Raw genomic sequence first — 17,194 nt, 5'->3', positions numbered from 1 at the left:
TTAATAGATGAGGCCCAAAGGTGGTTATTTCCTTAAGGTCACACAGGCAATAACTGATTCAATTTAACAAACATTTGTTAAGTACCTGTTATGCACAAGGTGAAGGCTGCATGGCAAAATGATTAGAATTAGAAAAACATGGATTCAAATCTGCCTTCCAATACATATTTGCTCTGTGACCTTGGACAAATAACTTCTTGATGTCCCAGATAGCTCTCTGTTCCTGTAAGTTATGGAAGGCTTTCAGGTTAGTACTGGAGAATTGAATTTCCATACATGGTGTGTGGTACATCAATGAAATCATAGATTTATTCAAATGGAGGGGAAAAGTACATGTGTATATCTATACACAGACATAAATACATTTATATTCCACACACAGATATATAATTATACTTTGGTGCCTAGAGAGCTAAGTAGAAACAGAGAGGGAATAGGAAGCAATGAAAAGATCTGTGGATTTGAAGTCAAAGGGTATGGGGTCAAGTGTAAGTTGGTGATTTGCATCAGTAGAAAGATTTTCCACTTTAAGAGTCCCCTTCATTGATACAATCATTGATCTAGATTCCTCCTCAAAACAACAAAACAAACAAAAACCCTTCAAGGAGCTTACATTATATTCCTCCAGGAATTTACATTCATTTTATTGAATGTAGCATAATCATGATTCAGATCCAAATCCTCTGACTCCAAATCTAATATACTTCCCACTATTCCATGGTTGCAAATATTCATTAAATATTTCCCTCTTGTACAAAATCATATTGAATGGGATTCAGTCTATTAGAGTGTCCCATAATAAACTGATACAAACTGTGTCCCCTTTGACTTTTGGGGGGAAAATGATAGGGGTGAACCCTGAAACTGTCTAAACTCTCCTCTAGGAGAGACCCCCCCCTCAGGGAATCAAGTTAAGTGGTCTCATTCAGTTGGAAATCTTGGCCAGGGACATGGTTGTATTGCTATTGAGTTGAAGATTAGTCTAGAACCACTCCCAGTAGCTTATTCAATTGGAGATCTCAGTCTGATTGTCAGTTCAAACTGCTCCCCAGCCCCCAGGCCAAGATTTACCCATATAATCAAAGGTTGGTCAAACTATCTTTGCAGAAGTCTGAAACAGCCCTGCCAGGACTTTTGCCCACTGGTGAAGATATTGTTCCAATAAATCCCTTTTGCCACACAGATTTCAGGTTTGCAAATTCTATTGCATTGGACCTGCACCTCCAATCAGTGGGGATTTCCCACCCCAATTCTGAAGAGGGTACTTCATCATTTGCATCTCATCATTTTGGTGACCCGGAATCCCAGAGAATCTGGATGGGGAAAGCCTTTTATTGTTGTCTATTCTATAGCTAGGATGATACAAATTCCCAGGAAAATTTGGATTGTTGGGGCTCTATGCTCAGGCAGAATTCTATCTCAGGGACACCTAAAATGAATTCCTGCATTCTCTGACAAAAAGTCCCCTTAATCAGGGAGCATTTTGTCATCTCTCCATCTCTAAAGATATCTAGAGAAGGTTGGGGCGCTATACAATCAGGGTTAGGGTTGTGGCAAAATGGGACAAAACACCTCCATTTCTAAGGATCCTTCCTGAGGAAGCCTTTTAAAAAACAGAGACAAATTGGGCCTGAAAGATCTCAAAACTAAAAAGTTTAAATTAAAACAGTAAAACTACTTTTATAACCCTAAAATTACCCAAAGAATCCTAAGAATCCAAATCTGATCACCTAGCAATGTTGCTAACATAGCAACATTTTAACTTTTAAATGACGATATCTTTGATGCAATTCATATGTATTTATGAGTGAGGCTATATTAACTTTCCCATAATTTATTGTTTTTCCCTTATTCTAGTTGCCCCGAATCTGTCCCAATCTCTATACCTTTTCAGTTTCCTCACCCTACACTCCCATCTCCAAAGCTTGCTCCTTGCCAGATGAATCTCATCCTTTTAGTTTTAACTATCTTTTTCAATTAATCCTAAAGTCTCATAGCCCTCTTAAGAATCTCACTGGGATCGAACTTGAGGACAAGAGCTCCTCTTCCATGGCTAGCAGAGTTTGTTTGTTAATAGCTCTATGTAAGTTTTTGCAGGTTTTCTAAAGACATCTCCCTTGTGAAATACCAATATAATCTTTTGAAAAAATATTTGAGGCAGCTAGATTGATACAATGGATAGAGCTCTGAAGTCATTAGGACCTGAGTTCAAATTTGACCTCAGACATGTAGCTGTGTGAGTCTAGGCAAGTCACTTAATCCCAATTGCCTTGCCTCCCCCCCCCCCCAATAAAGTATTTAAAAATAATATAATCTAAATTTGTTTAAATAATTTAAGCAGCATTTATTTTCTCAACTGCCACAATTATCATCTGTTTTTCAATTCTTTTAGCCCAAGGATCCTTATAGTTCACATGCCAAGGAATCTATAGAACATTCTATATTTTTCAACTTCTTTCTGAAGAAGCACTTATTGTTTAAAATAATACAGTATGTATAGATTGTTTGGTTTATATGATTTTTCTTTTAATCCCCCAAATAATCTATTCCCTTTGTACATTATAGTCAACAAAAGTTTCCAAGTTAATGATATTCAAATGTATTGTGGTGACACTGTTGTTTTGTTAAATTCCTTAAAAGTGAATACTATTGATTTTTTCATTGCTGGGGGGAGGGGGGGGAAGGGGGGAGGGAAAAGAGGGAAGGAATGAATATGTGACCATACATCCTTAGGTCCAGAAATGTAAAATTTCTTCTGTAGTTGTGGTGTTCTCTTCTTTTTTATATGATGGTTCTCTGGGAGCAGGTTTCTTGGGGAGGTTTTCTGGAGGCAGCCTTAGTTTCCGTTCCAAGTAATAATCACTTCAAATGCAGCCAGCTGATAAAATCCAAATCCAGCCAGGAGATAAAATCTCCTTCCAAGTCTCTTTCCTTGGACCTGGTTAGCTTTCCAGTCTTCTGAACTGACTGGCTGACTGAAGCTCTATTTATGCTCTCTCAAAGGTTGACTCCTCCTCCAAGAGTGGGATTATGGGAGGTATGAATTCTTGTGTATCTCCCATACTTGTGAATACTTGTGAATCTTCCAAACTTGTGAACTAATGTGTGTGAGCTAATGTGTGAACTCTCAAAGGTGCAAACCCAAACACACAGCATTGCATCTATCAATTCCATTGAGTTATCACCTTGTTTCAAGTTTTGGCCCATAACATGTAGTCACATCCCTGTTGCTAGGATTCAGTACTTCAAGGTCTGTTAACACTATTTTTTTTTTTTTTAAGTACTCTCTCAATCAAAACAGATCAGAGTTACTATGGCCAAAAAATTCATAACCCTGCAACCAATTTATTAATGAGACTCTCCAAACTTACGTAGGCTCCTCCTCCAAGACAAAACATTGGAACCATACTTAAAACCTTTTTGCTTCATCAGAGCTTACTAGAATTTGTTCTCTAGAGTCATAATCTACAAAAACAATGAGTTATCTCTGTGTCATGATGAACCATTTGAGCTTTTGTTAGAATACAGTGTGAACAGGATGGGTGTGACCTTAGTCAAATTGAGATCTGTTGAAGACCTTAGCTTTAAAAGGCCAAGGTCTCCCACAACATCCATGGAATCAATCACTTTCCCGATTTGATGGTCCTCTCTGAGAATGAAGGACAAACAATAAGGACATCAATGAATGTCCTTTGACTTAAGTGATATTAAATTGTGATAAAAAATTGGGAATACCGAAAACTTAAGAAAGACACAAACTATCAAAATGTTTCCCTTTAATTTCTAGGAGTCCCACACAAGATGAAAAGCGCATAATTTCTCTTTAGGAAAGAGCAACTTTGGAGAAATATCTCTCAACATTTATCTACTTCCTCATTGTTGTAGGAAAACATCCTTTAAGTCCTTCAAATTTATAAATCCTTCAAAATTCTTTAAAATTGTAATTGCCGTTCTTCAAATCTTTCAAAATATGAGTTTAATAAAAAAAAATCTTCTCTTTTGTTTAAATCTGTTAAAACAATGAATAATTTAGTTCATATCTTACTTTCAAGGTCTTGTTTTTTGATTAATGATTTGTGCCCTTTTATAAATTCATCTGATGCCACTCAAAAAAGTCTTATGAGAGACATGATTAAAAACTATTTATACTCTCTGTAGAACAAAGAAAATACCATGATTCTAAAGCACTAGACTCTATCATGAAGATTGTCAATGTGACCACACAGTCAAGCTCTTCAGCAATTTATTCTGGGGCCTTCAGTAAAGACATTTTCAAATGTCTCTCTCTGAGTCTCAGAATGCTCTCTCCTAAGAAATGAATAGCATAAAGCACAAAAGACCAGCAATAAAGAGGAGCAGATTTAGTAAAACATATTTTCCAGTATAAATTAACTTCTGCAAATGAACTTAGAAAATTAGGGAGATGGACTAAATGAACTTTCAGGTCCTTTCCAGAATTGACATCATAATCTTTTTTTTTTTTCCCATAATTATAACTTTTTATTGACAGAACCCATGCCTGGATAATTTTTTACAACATTATCCCTTGCACTCACTTCTGTTCTTTTTCCCTCCACCCCTCTATCCCCTCCCCCAGATGGCAAACAGTCCTATAAATATTAAATATGTCACAGTATATCCTAGATACAATATATGTGTGCAGAACCGAACGGTTCTCTTGTTGCACAGCAAGAATTAGATTCAGAAGGTAAAAATAACCTGGGAAGAAAAACAAAAATGCAAACAGTTTACATTCATTTCCCAGTGTTCTTTCTTTGGGTGTAGCTGCTTCTGTCCATTATTGATCAATTGAAACTGAGTTAGATCTCTTTGTTGAAGAAATCCACTTCCATCAGAATGCATCCTCACAGTATCGTTGTTGATATATATAATGGACATCATAATCTTTTATTTATGTTCTTATTAAAGACAGCAACTAGAAGGGGAAATGTTTTCAAAACTACTAGGAAGAGCTACTTTTTGACTATGCTATCTTTCTTCCCAATGATTTTTTTTTTTTTTTTTTTTTTTTTGCTGAGGCAATTGGGGTTAATTGACTTGCCCAGGATCACACACTTGGAAGTGTTAAGTGTTTGAGGTCAGATTTGAACTCAGGTTCCTCCTGACTTCAGGGCTGGTGCTTTAACCATTGCACCACCTAGCTACCCCCTTCCATCTGACTTTTCAATTTCTTGTAATCCTGGCTTTCAATCTTATTTGAATGAAATTCCACAGTCTCCAAATGATCTCTCTTTTGTTAAAGTCCAATTGTCCTTTTCTCAAACTTCATTTAAAAATTTCTCTTCAGTATTTGACACTATAGAATTTTGAACAGTCCCTTCTCCCCACAATACTTTCTTCTCACTGGGTTTTCATAAACTCCTCTCCCCTGGATTGCTTCCTCTCTAGTTGTCCGTTTTCAGTCTCTTCTGCTAGAAAACCATCCATGTCCTCTCCCATGTATGAATATATCTCAGGTTTCTATCCTGGAACCTCTGAAATTATCTTCAATTTATACTTGTTTGTACATAGTTGTTTACATGTTGATTCTTTCAAAAGATCTTTAAGGGCAGGGACTTTATTACCTTTGTATCCTTGAGCATTTAGCATAGTGTCTGGCACACAGTAAACTCTTTTTTTAAAATAGTATTTTATTTTTCCAAATACATACACAGATAGTTTGAAGCATTCACCTTTGCAAAAACCTTGTGTTCCAAATTTTTCTCCCTCTCCTGTTGACACCCTTTGAATTCAACTATCATCTTTATGTAGAAAATGGCTTCCCAAATCTACAAATCCAGTTCTTCTCTCACCCCAGAGTTCCAGGATCATAACTAGAAACCTCTATCTAGATATTCCAGAAGTATCTCAAACTCAACAATCTGAAACAAAACTCATTAATTTTTTCTCTAAATCCATCCCTCTTCCTAACTTTTTTTTTCTGCTGAGGGTACCATCATTCTCTGTGTCCTTCCTTCTCCAATCCATTCTCAACACAGTTGTCAAATTGATATTTCTTTTTTTTTTTTTTGGCATTAATCATTTTTATTATGTTGATTTATCTTTGTTGTTCAGTTTTTTTTTTTAATTTAAATTTTATTTTATTTAATAATAACTTTGTATTGACAGAATCCATGCCAGGGTAATTTTTTACAACATTATCCCTTGCACTCGCTTATGTTTCGTTTTTTTCTCCTCCCTCCCTCCACCCCCCTCCCAAGATGGCAAGCAGTCCTATATATGTTAAATATGTTGCAGTATATCCTAGATACAATACATATTTGCAGAACCGAACAGTTCTCCTGTTGCACAGGGAGAATTGGATTCAGAAGGTAAAAATAACTCAGGAAGAAAATCAAAAATGCAAATAGTTCACATTCGTTTCCCAGTGTTCCTTCTTTGGGTATAGCTATTTCTGTCCATCATTTATCCATTGAAACTCAGTTAGGTCTCTTTGTCATAGAAATCGACTTCCATCAGAATACATCCTCATACAATATCATTGTCGAAGTGTATAATGATCTCCTGGTTCTGCTCATCTCACTTAGCATCAGTCCATGCAGGTCTCCCCCAAATTGATATTTCTAAAGCACTGATCTGACTACTATATCACTTCCTATGGTTCCGTATTGATTTTGGGATAAAACATAAACTCTGCTCAATCTTGCTCCAGCCTACCTTCTCAGGATGATTATATATCACTCCCATGTCCTTTAAGTTCAAGTAAAACTAGCCTATTCCCAGCCTTTGTGACTTGCTCAGACTGTTCCCCAAGCCTTAAATATATTTCCTCCACACCTTCCTCTCTTAAAATCCTTAGCTCCTTTTCAGAATCAGGTCAAGTTCCAACTCCTATATATTACCTCACCACTTGCTTCTCTCCACCCATCTTCCTCCACTGATAATACTTTGTTTATCTTGTATTTATTATGCCTCTTATAATTCCTTCCAATATAATATAAACTCTTTGAAGGGATTGTTTTGTTCTTGCCATTGTAAGCACCTACCCCAGTACCCCACTGTTATTTAATAAATATTCAATGAGTTGAATTGAAAAACAGAGTTAGACAGGTTCTACTCACCAGACTGAACTTTTCCTTGACAGGACCTGTGTCAGCTAATAGTTTTGTTCTGGGGTTCAATTTAAGGATATCTCCGGTTGTTGTTCCAACATAGAAATAACTATCATCTTCTGCCATCTGATGGGAAGATGGAGAGATAATGATAAAATCTCATTTGTCCTGACTTATATGGTAAATTATGTCCTTAAACCTAGCTAAGTCTAAAGATGGCTTTTAAAAAAAAATCAGTGACATACAGAAGATTATGATTATGAAAAGATTATGATAAGAAAGAAAATATCTTTCCAGACTCCCTTACAGACTCAAAAGAGAAATAGGAAGTAGTGCAGAGTAGTTTTGAATATTTGAAAATCAGGATACTGAGAAGTCTGCCATGATTGGGGGAAAATTGATGGCACAGTAGATAGAATGCTGTACCTGAAAGTCAGGAAAATTTGAATTCAAATCTAGTCTTAGACACTATCTATCTGACGCTTAATCTCTATTGGTTCAGTTTCTTCATCTATAAAATGGAGATCATAGTAACACCTTCCCCTAGGATTGTTGTGAGGATCAAAAAGCCTGGTATATTATAAATTTCTATAGTGCTTGACACTATGAAAATATTAGCTATGATGATGATGATGATTCTACAAGGAAATATTTTTATTTCAAATAAAATTAATATTCTCTTTCAACATCTTAATTATGTGAAGAAAGTATTTCACAAGAAAATAGTGTAGAACCCAGGGAAGGTAATGAAGATCCACAAACAATGCAATAGATATGTGATCTCAGTGATATGACTATTCCTTCTCATAATGTTTAAAGATAAAAAGAATTACCTCTTGGAAAACCACCACCAAAAAAATCTCTGAATAGAGCTTATTTCCTGACACCCATCATCTTGTGTCACTGTTGTCAATCACTTTCCATAAGTTTATTCAACCTGCTGAAGGCCTTTCTTACTTTCTTTGGATATTGTAAGGACACCAGCAGAGCACATGGGCTGTTGACTTTGTTTAGTAGAATATTACTGTGAAAGAGATTACCATTCATAACCATTCTAGACTTAAACTTGCAACAGTTGACATGCTAATTTATTGCTTTATTCCTCTCCCTGTTTCAGCTGCCTCATCCTTAAATGGAAAATACCTGCAGTTCTTTCTGTGAAAATTTAGTAACTATACTTATTGTTTTGTAGGTGACAATGACTATAGTCAAAAGAGGAAAAAAAATTAGTAAGAGGTCATGAAATAGTGGATTCAAGCAAGGGGAGGATTATGTCTTCATATCAGAAAATAAGCCCTATTCAGAGGAATGTTTTTTTGGTGGTGGTTATTATCCCAGCAGTTATTCTATTTACCTGTAAAATAAATGTAAAATATGAAGGGAAGTCTTAAGAGATAGGCTTACTGACAGGATATTACAAATATAACATATCTGGAGGGCTATTCATTCACAAATATGTACACCCCATACATACATATATACATACATTTATATATATATACACACACACACTCTAAGAGCATATAAAGCAGTCTTTATGCAACAAACATTTATTTAGCACCTGCTTTATGCAAAGTACAAAAATGGGAATGGTACGAAATTAAGGTAAAACACGATTCTTGTCCTAGAATATAACATTAAGTACCCCAAAAGTGTCCAATTCAAAAGCCAAAGACATTCAAAAAAGGGAAGATAATTGAGCTTAAAGTCTCTCAGAGCAAGTGGAATTTCAGCTGGACTTTTTTTTAAAATGGAGTTTGAACAGTCAAAAGACAGGAAGGAAGGCATTCCAAATGAGGAAATAGCATGAGTAGAATTGGAAGAATAGCATGGAGTTCTGAGAACAGAAAAAAAAAAAAAAAAAAAAAAAAAACAAGGCTTCCTGGAACAATAATTTCATGAGGGAAGAGGATGGGGAGGAGGAAAGCTGCATTAGCCAGTGAGTATAGATACAGCATGGATATCAGGAAAGATGGTGGGAAAAGGGCATCCACATTTAGATCAATTTGAAGGCATGGATTTTAGGATTCTTACAAGGTGCTAAGTCACTGGAATTGATAGGCACTCCAGGAGATTCACAAGTCAGGATTCAGTCGGGAGATTCACAAGTCCAGGAGATTCACAAGTTCAATGGAGGAGATTCACAAGTCACAGCTCCCACAATCCCACTCTTGGAGGAGGAGTCAACCTTTGAGTTCATACCTCTAAGAGAGCATATAAAAGGACAAGCCTAGTGGAAGCACTGGGAGATTGAGAAGCCAGGATTCAGTTGGGCAGAATGAAGGATTCAGAGAGAGCTGGAGGCTGAAGCTGGCAGAGGCAAAGAACTAGCAATAAGAGCTCTCGGAACCAAGGAAAGCTAACCAGGCTATTTTGAAGAAAACAATAAAGGATTGAACTTTTAACTCCTGGCTGCATTTGAGGTGATTATTAATTTGAACTGAAGCTCCCCAAGAAACCTGCTCCCAGAGAACATTATACTTTAGAGAAGAGAATATTACATTTATCACATCAGAGTCCTGACCTTTTAAATACTCTCCGGGTATAAACTCAGCTGTCATCATTCCCTACCTATCTTTTGTATGATATGTTGGAGCTGGGTCCTGCCTCTCATTTCCCTGGGTCAAACAACATTCTGAGGCCCAGTGGAAGCCTCAATTGCGTTTTGAACAAGGGGTTTTGGGTTTTCTCTCCCCCTGTCCTCTCACTCTATCTCTGTATCTACACTGAGCTCTAAGATGTCCATTTTTCCACACTGAAAACATCAACGACTCTCTCTAGAAGTCCCTTGCCAAGAGGGACCCTGTCTTTTCATGTTCATCATAGTCTGAACATAATAAGCATTTGTGCTCACTGTGGCACAGTGCCTTATGATCTCCTCTAAAGGAGCATCTTTGTCTAGTCCCCATATAATTCTTTTGCAAACTTCATTGGCATTTTCCTTAGCTAGATGTCTGGTCATTATTTCTGTAGCTGCATTTTCTCCAGTGGTTCTTGTGACAGCTGTTTACAAATGTCTCACAAAATCCACAAAAGGTTCATTGGGACCTTGCTCTATTTTTGTGAAGGCTTCCCCTCGATTTTTTCCTAGAAGGGAGCTCCAAGCTTTTATAGCTACAGTTGCAATCTGCTCATAAGCTGTTGTGGGGTAATTAATCTGCTCTGAATTCTCTCCATACTGACCTTCACCAACTAGTTGGTCGAAAGTGATTTGTATATTAACCCCTGTTTACCTATTGCATCTGGCTTGAATCCTACATAATTCATGATACTCTGAAAGCCACAACAAGGTTTGTCCAGGTTCTAAACATGTCCTAGCTATGGATTTCCAATTACTGGGGGTTAGGATTTCATAAGTGAAACTATTTAGTAACATCTTAACATAAGATGATGTAGCCCCATAAAGAGTGCAACCCTTTTTCAAATCCTTAATTTTTTCCAAATCAAAAGGAGTGTATCTTCTTCTTTTTTGACCTGAAGAGTCAATCTCTTCAATCACAGGGTATGCATTTATATATATTAAATTATATGTATTAAGTGTGTCTTTGGAAATTGAGTCAGGTCCATTATCATCATAGGATTGACAAAGTTGCTCTCCTACTAATTTCCACTCCTCTAGATCCAATTCATTTTCCATAGAGAACCAAGAAGATATATATTGTACAGTTTCTAAAAGTTCAGTGACCTGCTCCCAAATTATAATCAAACCTTGTCTTTTCATAAACCGGACAATGCTCTCTAAACATTTTCCTTGAAGAGATGGCTGTTTTCTAAATATCTGTCTCATTTCAGCTGAAATTCTACTTTAGCTCTTTAACAAAGTTTCTTTGTTATACTCACCCTAATTCCTGGGTCAAGGAGACTTTTTCCATTGAGATCAGGATCGGAGGCTTTTCCACAGAAATCAGAATTGTGTTTGTCTCATGTTTGGGCACCAAAATGTAATGTTCTCTTCTCTAAAATATAATTTTCTCTGTGAGCAGGTTTCTTGGGGGGCTTCTGAGGCAGCCTTCCTTTCAGTTCAGATTAATAATCACCTCAAATGCAGCCAGGAGTTAAAAGTTCAATCCTTTATTGTTTCCTTCAAAATAGCCTGGTTAGCTTTCCTTGGTTCTGAGAGCTTTTGTTGTTAGTCCTTTCCCTCTGCCAGCTTCAGCCTCCAGCTCTCTCTGAATCCTTCATTCTGCCCAACTGAATCCTGGCTTCTCGATCTCCCAGTGCTTCCAGTAGGCTTGTCCTTTTGTATGCTCTTTTAGAGGTATGAACTCAAAGGTTGACTCCTCCTCCAAGAGTGGGATTGTGGGAGCTGTGACTTGTGAATCTCCTGGACTTATGAATCTCCCAACTGAATCCTGACTTGTGAATCTCCTGGAGTGCCTATCAATTCCAGTGACTTAGCACGTTGTAAGAATCCTAATACATGGACACAGACTGCATGAGCCAGGCTGGCTTGGTATAGGTTCTAGGTAAGATTTGCTTGATACTGCTTAAGAGCTTTAGAGGAAAATGATGAATTTGAAACTGCTTGTGGTCATGACTAATATTTTGTCATGAATTTACTTGGTCTGTGTCCTCCCTCCCATGTAGAGGATACAGAGGAATTGAATTGAGATTTAATGCTTGAAATAACTGTATGGGCATATATACATATATTGTATTTAACTTATACTTTAACATATTTAACATGTATTAGTCAACCTGCCATTTTGGGGAGGGGGTGGGGGGAAGAAGGGGAAAAACTGGAACAAAAGGTTTTGCAATTGTCAATGCTGAAATATTACCCATGCATATATCTTATAAAAAGCTATAATAAGTAAAAACAACAACAACAAAAAAAAAGAGATTTAATGCTTGGTGTCTCATGGAAGCATAAGTGACAGGAGTGTCTAGGTAAAGACACCAAGAACTCTTGCTGCTTCATTAATTTTATCGTTAATTTATATTTCTCTTTCATTAAATTCCTTTTGATTTGATTTCATGTCTTTTTTGTTTGTATTGATGCTGTCACTATTTCTTCTATATTGCTACAGACTCTGGGCTGATGTACCAGTTGATTATTATAAATTATATATATCCAATCCTTTTTTTAATCTTTTTTTATAGCTTTTAATAAAAAGACAGAACATATGCATGGGTAATTTTTCAACATTGTCCCTTGCAATCACTTCTGTTCCAACTTTTCCCCTCTTTCCCTCTACCCCCTCCCCTAGACCAGGCAGTCTCATACATGTTAAATATGTTAAAGTATATCTTAACAATATATGTGTACATATTTGTACAGTTCTTTTGTTGCGCAAGAAAAATCTTTCCAATCCTTTTTTTTTTTAATTGTCCTGTCTACTTTTTAGATTGGTCATAAGGAAAGATTATTTAATTATGTGTGAGTTGATGTTGTTATCCTATGGGCTCACTTCCAGCCTTCTAGAATTGTAGTAGAATTTCATCAAATGAGAAAGGATTTACCAATCCAAAATATTTGTCAAATGTAATCTGTAGTGTTTCCCTTGCAAAATATTTATGTGTCATATCCTCATAAGTTCCATGGGGGGCAAGGAATTTTTTCTTACTTATACTTTATATCTCTTCCATGTCAAGCACAGTAGGTGCTTAATAAACATTTCATTGAACTTAAATATTGAGAATACAGAATAGTATATATTGAAAGGATTAAGCATTAAGGATTGGGTAAAATTGGGTAAAATGACAATAATGTTCCATGTTTCATGAGTTGTCATGACTGAAAAATTCACTTTGTGGCTGACAGCCACCTTTCCTGATAAATCACTTAGTTGGACTAAATATGATACACAAGTACAACAATATTCTCTTGGTCCTCATGTTTTGTTGGTAGAGTCTTCAAGAACCTCAGTTAACCTCCATTCTAAGGAAAGGCATCCAGGAAGGATTTGGTTAGGAAAGGAACACACATAGAGATTAAGAGGTTTAAAAATTCCTAGAGGGGAACAAATACAATTTATAGGTGAATTTTTCCTTTATAGGACAAAAATACTGAAAGTTAATTATCCTATGACTCTAATCATGTAAAAGTCAAATCTAAAGGCAGTCCATAATAAGCCACCAGTTTATATGCTAACAAGTCTCTTAATGAGATAGTAATGAAACCTCTGAAGATTAGGATAAGTCTGTGTTGGATATTGAATGTAGGAATATTAATGAGGAGAATATTATAGTATCATAGGCATAAGGTAATGAGCAATGGGAATGGCAAGGAAGGAACAAAAGTGACAGCTATTTCCAAGTAAGATTAAATACTTGGATGATTGGTTATGGAGGTAGCCAAGAAATTTGTTTTTAGAACTAGATTCCCTCCTTGATGCACCTCATTCCCCCTAAGCTGATAGATCTGGGCAGGATGTTTTCCAGCCAAATGATATCAATTTCATGGATAGGCAAAGCCTAAGTAATGTCACTTGCTCCCAGGAAATAAAGTTCTAGAAGTATATCCCAATATACATAGAAGCATATCTCAACTGGGCATGAGATCACTTTCAAGAATCTGATATTCAAAAACCACACCACTGCTTCCTTTTAGGCTTCTGCTGCAAAAACTCAGCCCAGAGAAACCCACCACTTCTTTGATCCCTTTATCCTAGAAAACTTTATTAAGAAGAGTTTTTTCAAATTGAATTTATTAACTGAAATATCATAATACTTACTGTAATACTTAAAACTATTCTTTTCAATTGTCCTGTTTGGCATTCAGTTGGCCAGATTTTCCTGTTCGGGAAATCGAGATCCCATACCCGGATTGTTCCACTAAAGCCCAAAACAAGAAATTCACAAACTCAGAACTTTTGGGACTTGAACACAGTCCATTAGTGGCACATATATAGCATGTCTCTCCTGTGTGCTACAGTTTCCCAAAAGTTAAGCTGGATAAAATATCTAGGGATTGGGTTGAAAGTGGGCGAGGAAAAGCAGGATTCATCATGTGCTTTTCTAATTCTCTTTCAATCAATACTTCTGCCAGAGGACTCAAGGTACAAAGACTCTACACTAAGGCATTTATGAAAATTGTGTATTACCACTAGTCATCTCATTTTACGTTCAATGTAATTATCTTTAGACCAATGAGGAAAAGTCGATTTTTCTCCTCACATTATTATTTCAGGTCATATAAATACACACATACTCTAATACTTCCATGGATTCATAATCTCATCAAAAGGGAGATTCTTCAAGGATACAAAGCATAATCCAATTGTTTTCTATGGGATTCTGAATCATGTCTTCACATAAATCCTATATAAGGAGTCCACTTAATATATTAGTCTTCCTCTGGATAGCTTTGTGTGGATACAATAGAATATGAAGAATCTATCAAGTTACCCCATACTCTTGATATTTAACTGGCATGTTGCTTTTCTCAACCACATATATCTCTAATGAGATCATTTATGCAATTTCTACTTTGTAATTCTTCATTATAATGTGTTGCAATCTGCTCACATCTATGAGCTTCTCTATATTATTCTTTGTGTGACCTATAACTTTAATTCTTCAGGAACTATGGTATTCATGACTTATAGCCTTACAGACTTGCCAGGAAAGGAGGTGATAGTTTAAAAAAAAAAAGGTAGGGTTTTGTCCTAGGAAAAAAACTTGGAGCCAATAAGAACACAACACAAATGTAGTTTGTAATTTAACCTACTCCTATCCTCCTATTCAATTCATTATCTACTTGAAGATACATTATCTACTGTCCAAGATATATGTAAGGCAGGAGGACTCTTTGTGTCAGGGAACTTATAATTTGTTGATTGTAAGAAAGCATTATGTCTATTTGACATATGGGATGGCTCTTGGGGAGAGGGTAGGAAATACATGTGATACTACGGTGATATGTAAAACAGAAAACACCAATAAAAGCTAGGTGGTACAGTGGATAAAGCACCAGCCCTGAAATCAGGAGGACCTGAGTTCAAATATGACCTTAAACACTTAACGCTTCTTAACTGTGTGACCCTGGGCAAATCACTTAACCCAAATTGCCTCAGCAAAAAACAAAAGAAACTATGTACAAGAAAGCAAAACACTTAAAAGTTCTCCCAAAAGGTATCTTCTTTGAATATTTTAAAATCATAAAAAGTATTCCGCCAAAAGATATAACTTTGTTTGATAACCCTCTGTTTGCTTATATCAAGCAAGGTGCAAAAGGAGAAGAATTATGTTCTTTTAACATGCTTATCACCATCATGGATAATTTTCTTCAACAATTCTACAAAATTCAAAGATTCTGAGTTGAAGAGTTATATGTAGGTGGTAAAGTTTCCAATGTGCTCAGGTTTGCACTTGGCATTATGCTGATTGTGCCAAATTTTAAATCCTGCAGAGACTCCCAAATGAGATCTAAGAAAAGACTTCCAAAAGGGATCTAAGAAGACTCATTGAAAAGAATTTGGCTTAAGTATCCACAAAAAAAAAAAAAAGAAATGAAAGAAGAATGGTAATATTAATATTCTTTTGGAGATGCTAAGTGGCTACAAATTATTTAACTTTATAACCTATGAATAATCGAATTGTTATGATAAAAAGGACTATTGAGGGATGCATAATAGACACAAGTGGAGCACCACATATCACTAGTGATGGCTTGTATGCAACAAGTAGTAGAGACATCATCCAGAAGACTCTCTCAAAAGTTTTAAAAAATAGTGACAAACTCCATTAAAATTAAGATAGACTTTCTAATGCTTTCTTTTTTCCAGAAAAAAAATTGGTCTTGCAATAGGAAAATGTATTTTCATTCACATAAAAACCAATGCTTTTAGCTTAAAGCACATTGAAATTGTTATATAATTTTAAAAATTGTCAATTGTCAAAATGTCTCTTATTGAAGGATTTGTCCTTTAATTTGGATGCTAATATGTTTTCTACATTGGGGGGAAAACTATTTACAATTCAGAGAATATTGAAGAAACTTACTTTCCAGCAGTAACAAACATCTCATCTTTGCAGTTTGAATAGATAATTGTTGTAGCATTCCCAACATTAAGACCTGCTGCAGGACTGCCACAAATGGCATCTCGCTTGGTGACACTCCACACAACCACACTGCCAAAACAAAAACAATACTTAAACTAACAGCTGAGCATCTGAGTGGAATTAGTTTAAGAAAAATGGAAACTAGGACTATCTTTAATCATTCTACTGTAAATTCTTTTTTTTTTTTAAGGCAGGAATTATCTCATTCACTGTATTTGTATTCTTATTATCCAAGTATAATACCTAACATTTCATAAATGTGTGTTGAGTGATTTTTTGATTATTGAGAGGCCTGATTGGTAAAAATCTATCTGGTCTGTAAATCAGGAAGGCCAGCTTCTGACATACACATTGGCTATGGAACTCTGGGCAAGTTATTCAACCATGAAGTCTCTAACGTAATTCTTTATATTCATAAATTATAGGGGGGTGGACCTGCATTTGTAAAGGAAGTTTCCTTACTTTGGGAGTTCCCTCTGCCAAGAAAATCACAGGCCCAATTCTTATCCTTAGATAGTGTTAGTACAAAATGAGAGATTGCTTAGAAACATAACTTTAAACTGAAAGAGCATAGTAAGAATGACTAAATTCTTAGAAAATATTGTTGACATCTAAAAGTTTACATTTTGCATAGAGCTTTCATACATATTATTCAACAAATAATCATTATTAAGCACTTACTGTATGCTTTTAGTGAAGAATATAAAGACAAGAGTTGATCTGGGTCTTGCCTTAAAGGAACTTAAATAAGTAGCTATATCTCCAGGGCTATATATATTTTTTTTTGCCAAGGGAATTTTTTAAAAGAGCAAAGTTACTATTTTTGGTGTAGGAAAACTAGCCTTCCACCATTCTGCTGCCAGGGATCCTTATTGCCTCCAGCACAAAATGCAAACTCCTGTGTGTCTCATATAAAGTTATTTAAAACCTAACTTAACAATGCCTTTCAAGTATTATTATCCTCCTTCTTGTTTTATATAATCCAGAAAAATGAGAGAGAAGAATCATTGTATTACTTGAAAGCCAGGATTCCCTAAAACCCCACCAAAAGCCTAGACATATTATTTTAAGAAATCATAAAAGAAACTGCCCAGATCTTTTAGAAGTGGAGGATG

The 17,194-nt window shown here is 35.9% G+C and overlaps 1 protein-coding gene across 1 annotated transcript in view; it reads right to left on the bottom strand.

The window, feature by feature from the left end:
• Positions 1–17,194, bottom strand: part of CFAP52 (cilia and flagella associated protein 52) — a 58,442-nt gene that overhangs the window by 28,804 nt on the left and 12,444 nt on the right. The window contains exons 4-6 of the mRNA XM_051995699.1: positions 16,020–16,148; positions 13,751–13,850; positions 7,083–7,199 (exon numbers count right to left, since the gene is read on the bottom strand). Of these exons, the coding sequence (XP_051851659.1) occupies positions 7,083–7,199; positions 13,751–13,850; positions 16,020–16,148 (346 nt within the window). The remainder of the gene's footprint in view (positions 1–7,082; positions 7,200–13,750; positions 13,851–16,019; positions 16,149–17,194) is intronic.

The sequence above is a fragment of the Antechinus flavipes genome, chromosome 4 (genome assembly GCF_016432865.1).
Source record: "Antechinus flavipes isolate AdamAnt ecotype Samford, QLD, Australia chromosome 4, AdamAnt_v2, whole genome shotgun sequence".
Lineage (NCBI taxonomy): Eukaryota > Metazoa > Chordata > Mammalia > Dasyuromorphia > Dasyuridae > Antechinus > Antechinus flavipes.
This window is presented reverse-complemented; position numbering and strand designations above follow the sequence as displayed.